We start from the raw sequence: 12,937 nt of genomic DNA on the forward strand, positions 1-12,937 counted from the left end.
TTTTTTTTTTTCTTCTGTAAAAGATTTATCTGCTCTTGCAAGCCATAGTATTTGAAATGTGAATGAAATGTGAAATGTTCATAGTTGAGTCTTTTCAGTTGGTTAGTCTTCACAAATTAGTTTGTGATTCATTAACAAATTGGTCTGAATCTAAATTCTTTTTAAAAATCCTTATTCTGTGATATCAGAGGTCATGGGAAACTTACTGGTTAAAAAAAAAAAAGCAATTTGAAGGATTGCTGTAGAGAAAAAAACGAAAGGGAGTATGAGAGAGATAAACAAATCCATAAGTTAAAGAGTTCAAAAGTCTATTCAAAGGTCTCAGTGGGCACTGCTGTTTCTAGGAAAAGTTGTCCATCACACTCTGCTGTAAGAACAAGAACTCTTTCGGTCTGCTGAAAAAGACTTGGGAGAAAGTTAATTTTTCAAGCAGGACAGTGACCCAGACATGAGGCCAAATAAATAGTGGTGAGGCTCAAGAATAAAAAAAGCTCTACAGATCCTTAGACATGGTTTTGATCTCAGTCCAGTTCCATGGCACCATTTAACAAGTGGAGTGTGTAGGCGTCATCCAGCTAACCTGAACAACCTGAAGCAGATCATCTTGTCATTTCCGCAAAAGTTGTACATACAGATTATTAGAAAGTATGGAGAGAATTCATATTTTCTTTATTTTTGAGAATATTAACAAAATGGCTGTTTTAATCTAATGAGCTGCATTTTTAGACATGATCACCATGTTTGGAACACATCCATTGTTTTCTAATTACGTTCAGTCAAATAAAATGCACTAAAATATCATGCAGCACAAAATTTCTATGTACCATTTGTAATTTGGTGAAATGACAGAGTTGTTTAATGGTCTCAGTATAAAGCGTGTGAAATAGGTGCTTGTAAATATGCCTGTGGAGCAGGCAGTCCTATTAATAACTGTTAGGGAAGAGATTGTCTATTTTGGCAGACGTGTTGGCAGCTTTTGCCATGTCATGCTGTGGCTATTCAATTGCTCCAGTGATGCACATATAAGGCACATGATTCATATCTGATATTTCAATAAAAAACCCACATCTTTAAATTTAAGTTGTTGATCTAAGAGAATTTTTCCCTCTGTCATCATGATTGAGTTTATTACTCTTCATTCTGATCCTACATCAGGACTTTATTAGACTGAGATAGAATTGGCACTTGCGAATATTAGTCTTATTTTTTTCCTTTGGGGTTATTGTTTGGAAAGGAGTAAGATCATCACTCTGTTTAAAATGCCACTTGATTGATTATCATGGTCCATGATGGCTTTATATTTAGCCGTTTAAAAAAAAACAAGTGCACCGCCAGACCATTTAAACGCAATATAAAACACATTAGCCACATGAAGGGACGTTCTTCTCTTCAAGTGCATTAGAGTTCCCTCTATTAAAGAAACTACAGATGAATCTTTTATCTCGGTAAAAAATGACTTTGATATTAACAGGTGCTTTTAAAATGAACCTTCGATTTCCTTGGGTACTTTGCCGTTTTTAGTTTGTACGTTGAATACTGATGACTGAGTGGGCTGAATTCCCTGGCCCTCTTTCACCTCTGTAGAAAGATAATTTATGTAAATGTTTTTTAATCTATGCAGGATATCAGTTTTATTGCTGTTGTATCCACCACTTCCTCCAGATCTGTATTTCAGCATGCAGCTTGCACAGCCTGTAAATACAATCCGGAACGAGTTCACACATGAGAGATGTGCTGGAAGATCAAGTTTGCAGTCCAGAAACTTTTCTTCTATGGGTCACAGTCAGTACGTCAAATCTCCACCTGCGCTGTTCTCAAACTGTCTCCAGCAGATGTTTATGGAAGATGAAGTTTGCTTACTGCAGACAGTTTTCTTTTTATGAAGATTCAGGTCTTCCTTCAGATGGACTAAGGCAGTTTTGTGGCAGATGCATGTTTTTACGCTTCTGAAGATTTACTTACATTTATTTATTTATTGCAGCCCACTTGGCACATTTTTTTTTTTTTTCCTCTTGACATTTTTATTTTTTTTTTTTAACTCTGGAGATGACTTTTTTCCTTTTAATAAAAAAAAAAAAAAAAAAAAAAAAATTTATACAGAGTGACTTACGTTGTTCCTTTTTGAGTTAGTGTGTCCCTCTCCTCTAGAATTAAGTAGAAGATCGTTTAACTTCAGATGCTGGCTTAGGCTTGTGGAAAGTCTGTCAGTGCGCAAGACAATAGGTAACTCTTTCTGTGGTTTGGGACAGATATAAACACCAGGTAATCATATCTATGGAAATTCTCTCACAGAAGACCTATGGGTGGGCAGAACGATTTCATCACTGCACTAATCACCTCCATATGTCATCTGCTCTGTTTAGAGAAAACACACACCTCATTCCATCCCCTCTCGAGAGGAGTGGAGCAAGCAGAGTATCAATATCTCCTCAGGCTTTAGTGGGCATAACCCACAAAAGAATGCATTACCCAAGATGTTTCATTTATAATCACGGCTGCTCTACATTGAAATACTGCTATGTCAGTAAATACAGGAAACTGGCATTTCTCTTCCCTGATGTGTTGAGAAAGGTCAGAACCCTGTTCGTGCTGTTCTACTACCGCAGTCCATTTAGAATGGAATTCAGCAGGCCAGATGACATTTTCTGTGATGCGGCCTGACCTTCCTACTCACTTTTATAGCTGGATATTTTTAACGTTGAGGTGTGAAATCCGTTATTTTTTTCTTCCGCTCATCAATCCCAATAGTGGCTGTCCCCGTGTTTTCGTTGTTTTGAACAATTTGTTTTTTAGGGTCTAGTTGACTTTGTTTTTTAATTCACTAATTGTTCACCTCCATGCCAGACGACAGCACATTTACACAATATAATGTACACATTTGCAGAGAGAGAGAGAAAACAGTTTTCTGTCTCTTTCAACAATTCCATTTTCATGAATATTTTAGAGTGAAACTTGCTCACTACAGCTGTACAGCTTGATCTTAAAGGAATGGTTCACCCAAAAACGAAAAGTCTGTAATTTACTCACCTCATGTTGTTCCAAAACTGCATGACTTATTTTCTTGTGCGGAATACAAAAAAATATGCTTCAACCATTTTTGTCCAAATAATGGAAATCAGTGGGATCCAAAGCAACATTGGAAACCAGAATATCAGAATTTCATCTTTTGTTCAACAGAAGAAATAAAGTCATGCAGGTTTGGAACAACATGAGGGTGAGTAAATGATGGAAAATGATTACATTTTTATTTTTGTATGAACTGTCCCTTGAACTGATTTTTAAATTTTTATTTATTTATTTATTTTTATGTATGAAGAGCCTGTTACAGTTTTGTCATTGTCTCTTTTGTCAGAGGAAAATATCTTTTTTCAGATAGCTGTATTGTTTTATCACTTTTATTCTTTCCCAGCACCATAAGTGCTGTAGTACACATTTAAGTTTATCTAGGCCAGTTGATTAGCATTAGTTCAGCTCTTTTTGATGGTGCAGGTGAGAGAAACATAATGGCGACACCATTTCTATTACCTTGTCTACGGTGCTACGAGTGCCGGAGTTTTCTTTTTAACATTTTTCTGGCAGGTTAATAAAGACTCACTGTCATATTAGAAAAGTAGTGCACTTTTTCTTTCACTGATACCTGTAAAAAGGAAAAGCAAAAGTCCTCTGGGAACTATTAAAATGTGTATTGTTTTGTGTATTTTAGTTGTCCCCTGTCTCGACCAGAATCGGTCTCCTTAAAGTAAATTTTAATAAAAGTCCAAAGTCTGCGACCAAGCAAGGTAATATCTCTTAAGTGCGTGCATTTACATTTATTTAAGGGGGTGAATTGAGGCTGAAGTTGAATGTAAGGTTACACTGTGTACTCTAGGGTTATATGCGTTTCCTAAGGAGAACACTCTTCTCAGAAGTTGCTCATTTTTAATGGAGTGATGGGTAAATGCAGAATCAGCTCTTGGGCCAGCCTGATAAGGGACTTACCGGACACTGCACTTCTCAAAAAAAAAAAAAAGAAGAAAAAAAAAAAAAGAAAAGAAAACGCTGTTTTAGCACATCGCTTCACTGAAAATTGGCCTCGTAATCGTAATCTGCATGTGATCTGCATGTGGTCTTCACAGTTGGAGGAAGAAAATGTTTTAAGCAAGCAGGGAGGACTTTTGTTTGACATGTGCATCATGTATTCACATGCGTCTAGGTCAGGGCAGGCAAGCTGCATTTCCTGTTCAACTTGGATGAATTCAGCAGCTGAGCATGCACAAGTGATGCTTTGAAAGGGCCAATTCGAGCTGTCTCAAACAGGAGTCGAGCTTCTAATTGGTATGCTTAGCAGGTTTCATTTTAGCAGGGCTCTGTTCTGATTCACCACCGCCGTCCTCTCTCTCTCACTCTCTCTCTCCCCCCTTGTTCTGCTGTTTGTCTGACTTCCTCTGCAGTAAGCTCTCACTCTAGGGAAGAAAAGCAGCTCAGTGATAAAAATTTGTGGTTTTATTAATGACTGCTGGAATAATGGGTGGAATAGTAAAGCAGATGAGAGGCGGACACTCTGGCTTTCTGTGTTCGAATAAGGACACTGCTGTGCCCCTGCTGGCTCTTTATGATGAACTAGACAGAGAGAAGTTCTGCCCAGACATGCCTAGACATCCTGACTTCCCACTGGGGAGTGATGATGTGCCCAGCTGGATAATCTTTACTACAAATCCCAGAATGCTTTGAGCCAGCTGGAGTGGAAACGGCGAACGCCAAAGCAGTCAGAGATACACCGCTGAATATTCCAGCAGCGCTGCTGGGGCTCACAGCATAGCCAGACTTGTTGCTGGATCAACATGCCAGATGTAGGGGTGAGAAGCCCTTAAAGGCAAGAGAATGTTTGCTTTGTATAGCTGTGAGTATAATCCTCTCCTCCAACCCTTGGCACAAAATGCTTTTACAATATCCTGCAGTCATAGAGTTAGCAAACACTGTAGGTGAAGCAGACCTCAAAAAGTGAAAATTCATGTTTACTTTTTTTTTTTATAAATACTCTTTTTAATACATTACCTAATGTTTAACTAATGAACCTTATTGTAAAGTGTTACCATAAAAGTATATAATACTTTATACTTTCATTTATATACGTGTCTATATAACAATACACATTTGCATTTGTAATTATTTGTTTTATTTATTCATTCATTTATTTTTAAGAAATTAATCTTTATACACTGCCCAGACCAAAAAAAAAAAAAAGCATGTTATATGTTCTGCAGTTCTTCTAATCCTAATTGGAGTGTGTAGCTTTTCTTTTCTTAAAAAAAACATGTAGGAAGACGTATATTCCAGGATGACATATTCCAGGATGACAATGTCAAAATTCATCAGGCTCAAATTGTGAAAGAATGATTGGGAGGGAGCATGACTCTCATTTTCACACATGAATTGGCACCTCTGAGTCCAGACCTTAAATTCTTTGAAAGTCTTTGGGATGTGCTGGAGTAGACTTTACAGAGTGCTCACCTCTTGCATTGTGAATATAAGATCTTGACCAAAAAAAGATGCACCACCTAGTGGAAAAATATTGAATTCTGATGTATAAATGTGTGTGTAATTACGAGAAACGTGTATATATAAATTAATATCTTTGTTACAATCTATTTTCCTATGATGTCCAGAAACCGCTAAAACTAAACCATTAATTCATTGACTGGTAGAAGTGTTTTGGAAACGGTTTGGAAACAATTATTTTTGCATTCCATGTGGTGCTTCTAGTAGCACCTAAATCTCACACTTAACCTTTAACGAGCAAAACTTCAGGGAAATACTGTGATCAAATGGCAGCTAATTCTCAGGTGGTCTTGAAAGATGAGCAGCCTGTTGCCCTCTTCATCACTCTATCATTCTCTTCCTGTTTCTCACCCCTGTTCTTCCTCGCATCCCACTCTTTTCGCCCACTTGTCTCCCATCTTCCTTTGTCTCCCTGTCGTTCTGTCTTGTCTCTAACAGTCTGTGCCTGTCTAACTGCCCTTCTCTCTCAGTGGGGTGTATAGACAGAATGATGATTATTAAAGTACAGTGAAGTTCAGACTCTGTATTCAACTGTATCTCCAGTTGAATTTCCCACAGGCACATCTCTGCAAGTTTGGCTTTATATTTTACTTTTTTATCTTGAATTACAGGCCTTGAACATTAGAATGAATGGATGCTGAGAGCTCATTTGGCAAAATGCTCATAGAGGTTTATTATATTTGAATTTAATGTAAATGTCGAAGATGATTGCCCGATCATCCCTCAATGAATCAGTGTTGTCACAGTATAGACTTCCTCTGTCTTTTTAATCATGAGGTTTTTTGAGAATTGTTGGGCATTGTAATCAGTTTTTGATTATGTAGACATGGAAGACTCATATTAAATGACCATCTAGATTTAATTCACATTGCCAACAGGCATCATTTTGTCATGAGTACTTCATGTATTCTATATTTTCTTGCTCTAGTTTTATACATTATGGCTAACTAAGCACTATTTTAACTTGGCTGAATGACTGAGGTCTTTCACCTGAATTTTACATAAAATCGTAATTGGTGCATTTTGCTTGACAGAATTATGCATATGACATCTGTGAGTGTCTTTCCAGCCCTAAGCGACTTAAGTATGCATCTAGAGTCTAGCTGTTGTTTAAAATAATGGAAATTTGACATTTTCCAAATGCTTTACGACATTTGGGGGAGAGTTATTGAGATAAAGGCACTGTAGGGAAGCTGGCTTTGTGTAATTATGTGTAGGCACCAGCAGAGATGTGGGGGCCACTCTTTGAACATTATCACTGTGAAGAAAGTATTGTTACCTTGGAGACTGGTGAAGCAAGGTGAGGTATTGATATTGGATGACCAAACTATGGTAAAAAAAAAACAAAAAAAAAAAACAAGCTTTTTACTGCACCAACGACTGGTTAATGGGGCTAGTGATGTATCCAGTCGGTTGGCAGGCTTTTTATTTTTAACATGTAGAAATGAGCAGGATCATTGTCTAGTCAACTCTTTGATTAGTGAGCCTGACAATTTTTATTTATTCCATATTGTTGTAGTGGTGTTGCTTTCGAGGGAATGAAAAGTGCAACTTCATTTTTAGAATGCTAAATTCTTGCAGTAAATAAGACTTGTCAACTAGCTAAAATCTGACCTAAAAAGTTGTCTTCAGATTCACCCTCAGCCATTGCGTCCATTGAATGAGATCTTTGTAACAAAAACAGTTTATTGTCGAAGGCATTTAACTTGTCATAAGTTGTTTGTTTTATTTTTCTCTCGTTTTTTTTCTATATACATTTTTTTTTTTTCTTAATTATCCTTGTGGTGTGTCTCTTGTTGTTCAGGGTTTTTAGCACTTAGTGTCAACTTTTCACCCTGAAACTCAAACGTGAAAATAGCTAAATTAGTAAAGCTGGTGAGAAACTGTGATTGGATTTACACCAAATATTCCCTAAAGTACATTCCTCAAGTGCATAGAAGACTAGGGCTGGGCGATATGACGATATTATCGTATATCGACAATGTCTTGCAAGTATCGCGATGTCGATAATAAAAGTCAGTTACAGACGATAATCGCCAATATCGAGGAAAAAAATACAAATTTATTTAACATAGTCCCGTAGTTACCATTCACATATTTATTCACATGCAATAGCATAAATGAAATATTTTGTAGCCTATAGTAGCTAATTAATAGGGTTAGGAATAAAAAAATCTATTCTGGAATCACATTTACTTAAGGCCAGGAATCGAATAGGCCTAGGCTACTCTTTATAAAATTAACATTTTGATTTTGCTTGTTAACAATATATTTTTATTTTTAAAACATTCAAGCGCGAGATGCAGACAACACTTCTGTAGGCCCCGCGCGCTGTTTTCTGAGCTCTGCACACATCCAGAGTGTGCACAGAGAGCCGCCTCATAGGTTATTTCGTGGAAAAATACACAAAATTGTCAAAATATTCCCATAAACACAGTTTTGTCATGTGTGTGTAAGACTATATTGGATTCATGTATTGATATCAACCTAGGCCTATACCCACGGCGCTAATAATGTTCATTTCTGTTTAAACCGACAAGATTGTTAAATTAGAATTAAAAGGCTAAATTAAGTTAGAATGGATAGCCTAAATGTGTATGACTCATTAAAAATAACAATTTGTTTTCCAGTGGTTTTGTTTTACACGCCCAAACAACAGAAAAGGATCCACATCACGCACCTGCAGCGCAAAATAAACTCATATAGCCTAAATAAAAGGAATAAATACACAAAATATATTCACTTAAACAATTAAGATTAACAAAATAAAAGAAAAAAAAAAACTGAAGCCATATGCTGTTATAATTGATTTATTTATTGCGACGCTCTCCACACAAACGCGTTCAAAAGGAAACTAAGACGGAAGAAAGCAGTATCAGAGAAGCAGTATTAGTATTTTAGGTTGTTTTTACTGGTGTAAGGAAGCAGTTCAAGTGATCACGCCGGCGCCTCGTGTGCGCACACGTCAATAGCACTGCATGACATCGCAGCCTGTTCATTATCAAAATAAATGAAAAATAAAATTCACAAACAACATCTGTAATTACTTATTTTTCCAAATAAATAATGATTTTTTTTTTTTTTTTTTTTTTCGTTCGTTATAAGAGGCCTGTAAGGACACATCGGAGCTCTAAAACATGAGAAAAAATAACCTTTCTGTTTTTGGTCATGCAGAACAAATCAAATTGTTTTTAATCGCTTTTAGACAAATAACAAATACATTATAGCTTAAACAGCGCTACGCGTTAAATAAATAAATTAAACGTATCATGAAATGTGTGATGAAAGATGAAAACATGAAAACAATGAAAGAGAAACATCGGACCTTAAGAAAAAATAGGCAAGACACATTTGACATCAACATGCAACGTTCTTACAATGTCCACCTTCACAATGAACTCCGTTAAACTCTGATCAATTCAACAGTTCTCTTTACGAAACGAAATTAATTTCAAACACTTGATAAGAGCAGTGTGGAAATGATTAACAACACTAACATAACAACAAAGCTAATGTTTTATATTAAAGCACAAACTAAGAAAAGAAAAACAAACCTTTAATTAAATTAAGTTTATGCCTACTGATTTGCAGGCTATTGTCAGATAAACTGCAACCACACTGATGTGTGTTTACAGTGCATATCAGCTATGTTGTCACGGATGGGGCGGGGCTCGGGTAGACAATATTATTGGATATTGCGATATTTTTTTTTTAAACGATTATCGATTAAAATATTTTTTACATATCACCCAGCCCTATAGAAGGCTGGGGTTTTTTGGTGGATGCACAGATTGATTTTTTTTTTTTTTAAATATATTATTTTTGGTTTACTAAAATGATAAAGACAGTTTGGCTGTGAGCCCTCGGTGGGCCAGCTCACCTGCCACGATGGGGAATTGAATGAATTTGACTAGCATATGCAGCTGGACAGGTGACTGTGCAGCGTTAGGGTATCCGCAGGCAACAGTCAAAGATCCTCAAAACAACCAGCGTGTTGAACACGCTTTTCACTTTAGATATGTTGAACTATTTCTGTACAGACGATTGTCTGACTCAGCATCCGTCTCGCCTTGTTTTCTTGTCAGGTTTATTAAATGGTGCATCCGTATCATTAGGCCCACACAAAGTCTGTGTTTCAAAGCGCCACAAATTTCCACAGCAAATGAATCAAAACGCCCATCTTTCACACACTTCTACACGTCCCCACCCCTGCATGTTCAATTTTTTTAAATATATTTTTCAACTACCAATAACTCTTAAAATAGCACCTTCTGCTCCATTTAGCACATTTTAATGTTTAAATGTTACACAGATTGAATTTTTGAATTACTGAAATATATATGTTTGACAGTAACTGATGTGTCTCTCTTTTTCTGTAGTGTCCAGATTCAGCATGCAAGCAGGATCTGTTGGCCTATCTGCAGCGTATCGCCCTATACTGTCACCAGCTCAATATCTGCAGTAAAGTCAAAGCAGAGGTGCAGAATCTGGGCGGAGAGCTTGTGGTGTCTGGGGTGAGTCATATTTTCTGAGAGGGATAAAAGGACAGAAAGACAGAATTGTCCCTCTCTGGTGAAAAATCTATTTATCTGAAGTAAACTAAAATTACTGTTATTTTCACCCATCCGTACCTCCTCGACAAGAACAACTCATGCAAATAAGCTAATTTATTTTCCTGTTTTTGTTTTACAGCTCTGTAGTATTTGCAGCTTGCCCATTTACAGCCCAACATTTTAAACAGAGTTTATGTGTAGTTTTAATCAAATACTTGTTTGCAAATATAATAACTGTAATTACACTGCCTCTGATTTTAATTGTACTGTCAATTGTTGTCTTTAAAGAGTTTTTCCTGCAAAGGTTACCAACATCAATATTTTATCAGAATAGATGGTTGTAAATTAAAGGGCGTGCGTTCAGGTTTTTAGCTTGAATTTTGTGTGCATGTTAATAAAATTCACAGAGTTTCCACAGTCTTTGAAAACCTGTAAACATCAGAGAATTCAATAGTGACTATAAATGATAAATATAAAATATTTCCACTAGATATTGTGCTTTATAAGTGCTTGTGTAGAGTAAAACTTGCCCGCAAGCTAGATAATTTGTGACATTTGTACATTAATTATAATAATTTCTATACTTTTATTTGAAATATTAGTGCCTGACATATAAGCTAAAATCTGCCCCAGTAATTGCTATCAAATTCTATAAAAGCAAAATTCATAAACGATAATCATAAATGGCTGTTCATTGGTCAAAAAGTGTGGAAACTCCTCTAAAGGTCTTTTCAATTTCCTCTCAATTTGCAGGTGGATAGCGCTATGTCTCTGATTCAGGCAGCCAAGAATCTGATGAATTCTGTGGTGTCCACTGTGAAGGCCTCCTACGTGGCCTCCACCAAGTACCAGAAGTCTCAAGGAATGCAAAACCTCAACATGCCCGCCATCTCCTGGAGGATGAAAGCTCCCGAAAAGAAGCCGCTGGTCAAGCGTGAGAAGCAAGACGATGGTCAGACCAACAAAGTGAAGCGGTCCTCTCAAAAGAAGCACGTCAACCCTGTGCAGGCCCTGAGCGAGTTCAAAGCAATGGATAGTATTTAAGCAGCCCTTAAGGCATTTCAGTAGATTATGTTTCAGATGTAGATTGAGCCATAAAATCAGTCGGATTTAGCGAGTACACATTTAAACGCATTCCCGTACCTTAGTCACCAATTTGCTGTGTTTCCATAAGCAGTGGCTATACTGAGTGCACTAAGGTCTATAAGACAAATATTATATTTTTACACACGAATGCATTAATCTGCTTAATCTTTACACAAGATTTCTTCCCGAGGACAGGTAGGGGCATACATTAAATTTCGGGCATTCCCTCAAAGTTTATGTACCTTTCCCTCTTTTCTAGATGACTATTGTGTATTTTTTTAAACATTTAAGTGTATTTTACAAGAAGACTTTTATATATTTCACACTAAGGGCTTTGATATTGCCCATTACTGGCTGAATTTTTTTTTTTTTTTTTTTTTTTTTTTTCCCCATTCTTCATGCCTATGCAAACTCTCACTGTAACACTTGCAATACTTGTTTTGGTATGAAACTATAAAAGAAAAATAGGCTTTGATGATTTAGTGTCGGTATCAAGACCAAAGTCATTGTATTTTGCTGTGCCTAATAAACCTTTTGATAACTTTTTGTTTTGCTTTGATTAACTGTAAAATAGAATTTTGGTGAATATTAATGCTTTCTATCTCTAAAGTCGTGTGAGAAAAGTAATGTGAAACTCAAAATGCAAAAAAAGTCGAAATTGTTGCTTGTCTCAGTGACTATAGAGTTGCCTAAAACAGAGAGAGCAATCTCAATGCCCTCAGTAATCTCAAGGAGCAGCAGGGCAAAGCTAAATGCGAATGAGAGGCTGAGAGTGAGCGAGTTCAATCTTCAGCCCTGTATTTAAATTCAGAAGACTGGCCTTAGGCCTCTCTTCTCCTCCTCCTTCCCATCCTCCTACCCCTCCATGACTCAGACACTGATTAAATGAATCAACACACCTCTTATTCGGAGGAGCGCTCGCTAAGAGGTGGAGAACTCTTGGGCTTAAATGGGTGTGGATGGACTGGGCCAGAAGTCTATGAGCCGCTGAGCACCACCACTGATAAATGGGATCAAGCGCCCTAAAGGAGCTTCAAAGTCACAGCGATCGATATTTCTCATAAGGCCATGCTAGTTAATGAGTTCATCGTTATCAGCTCATCTGTTGAATATAGAAAAACATCTCAGTGCTGCTGCGTTCATATTAATTACATTTCTCTTGCGTTGAATAAAGTCTTGATTGTGAAAGTGCAGGATGATGCTTGATTCATTGTGAGACGTGTATGACCTCAAATGCAGTTGCTCTGTGATTTGACTGGTCAACAGTGAAAAAGATTTTCACATTAGTCATCACAGTGGGTGGTAAAGTGTTACTTCTTGAGCTGCGTTCTAGGCGTGCATACGCATTTCTATCATGCATGGATGTTTTGAAGTAGCCGACGCTGCTGCGAAGCTAATCCCAGCGGAAGCACATTTACTTGTTTCAGCATTTATAAACAACAGTGTGTTGGGTCACCGGAGGTTACATGACAGATGGCCTGAGGGATATTTTTGATTTCGGTTTGTATGCTTATTGCAACTTAATTGCATGTCAGAAGTTCCTGTGGATTTAGTATTGGTTTGGGATTTTTTTTTTTTTTTTTTTTTTTACTTTCATTTCTGAAAATGACTGTAGTGAACAATAGTTTGTGTATGTTATGTAATGCTTTGGGTGTTCACTGCTTATTGCTGTTTTACACATTTGCATTCTTGGTTAAAATTAAAATAAAAAAACAAATGAAAACATCTACATGCATTGTCATTTGTAATCAAATAGGAAT

The 12,937-nt window shown here is 36.8% G+C and overlaps 1 protein-coding gene across 1 annotated transcript in view; it reads left to right on the forward strand.

The window, feature by feature from the left end:
• The window catches only part of ctnna1 (catenin (cadherin-associated protein), alpha 1), a 103,755-nt gene extending 92,032 nt beyond the window's left edge, over window positions 1–11,723 (forward strand). Inside the window, exons 17-18 of the mRNA XM_051859598.1 lie at window positions 9,918–10,052; window positions 10,845–11,723. Coding sequence (XP_051715558.1) covers window positions 9,918–10,052; window positions 10,845–11,135 — 426 coding nt within the window. The 3' untranslated portion in view covers window positions 11,136–11,723. The remainder of the gene's footprint in view (window positions 1–9,917; window positions 10,053–10,844) is intronic.
• The last annotated feature ends 1,214 nt before the right edge of the window (window positions 11,724–12,937 follow it).

Source organism: Ctenopharyngodon idella, chromosome 14 (genome assembly GCF_019924925.1).
Source record: "Ctenopharyngodon idella isolate HZGC_01 chromosome 14, HZGC01, whole genome shotgun sequence".
NCBI lineage: Eukaryota > Metazoa > Chordata > Actinopteri > Cypriniformes > Xenocyprididae > Ctenopharyngodon > Ctenopharyngodon idella.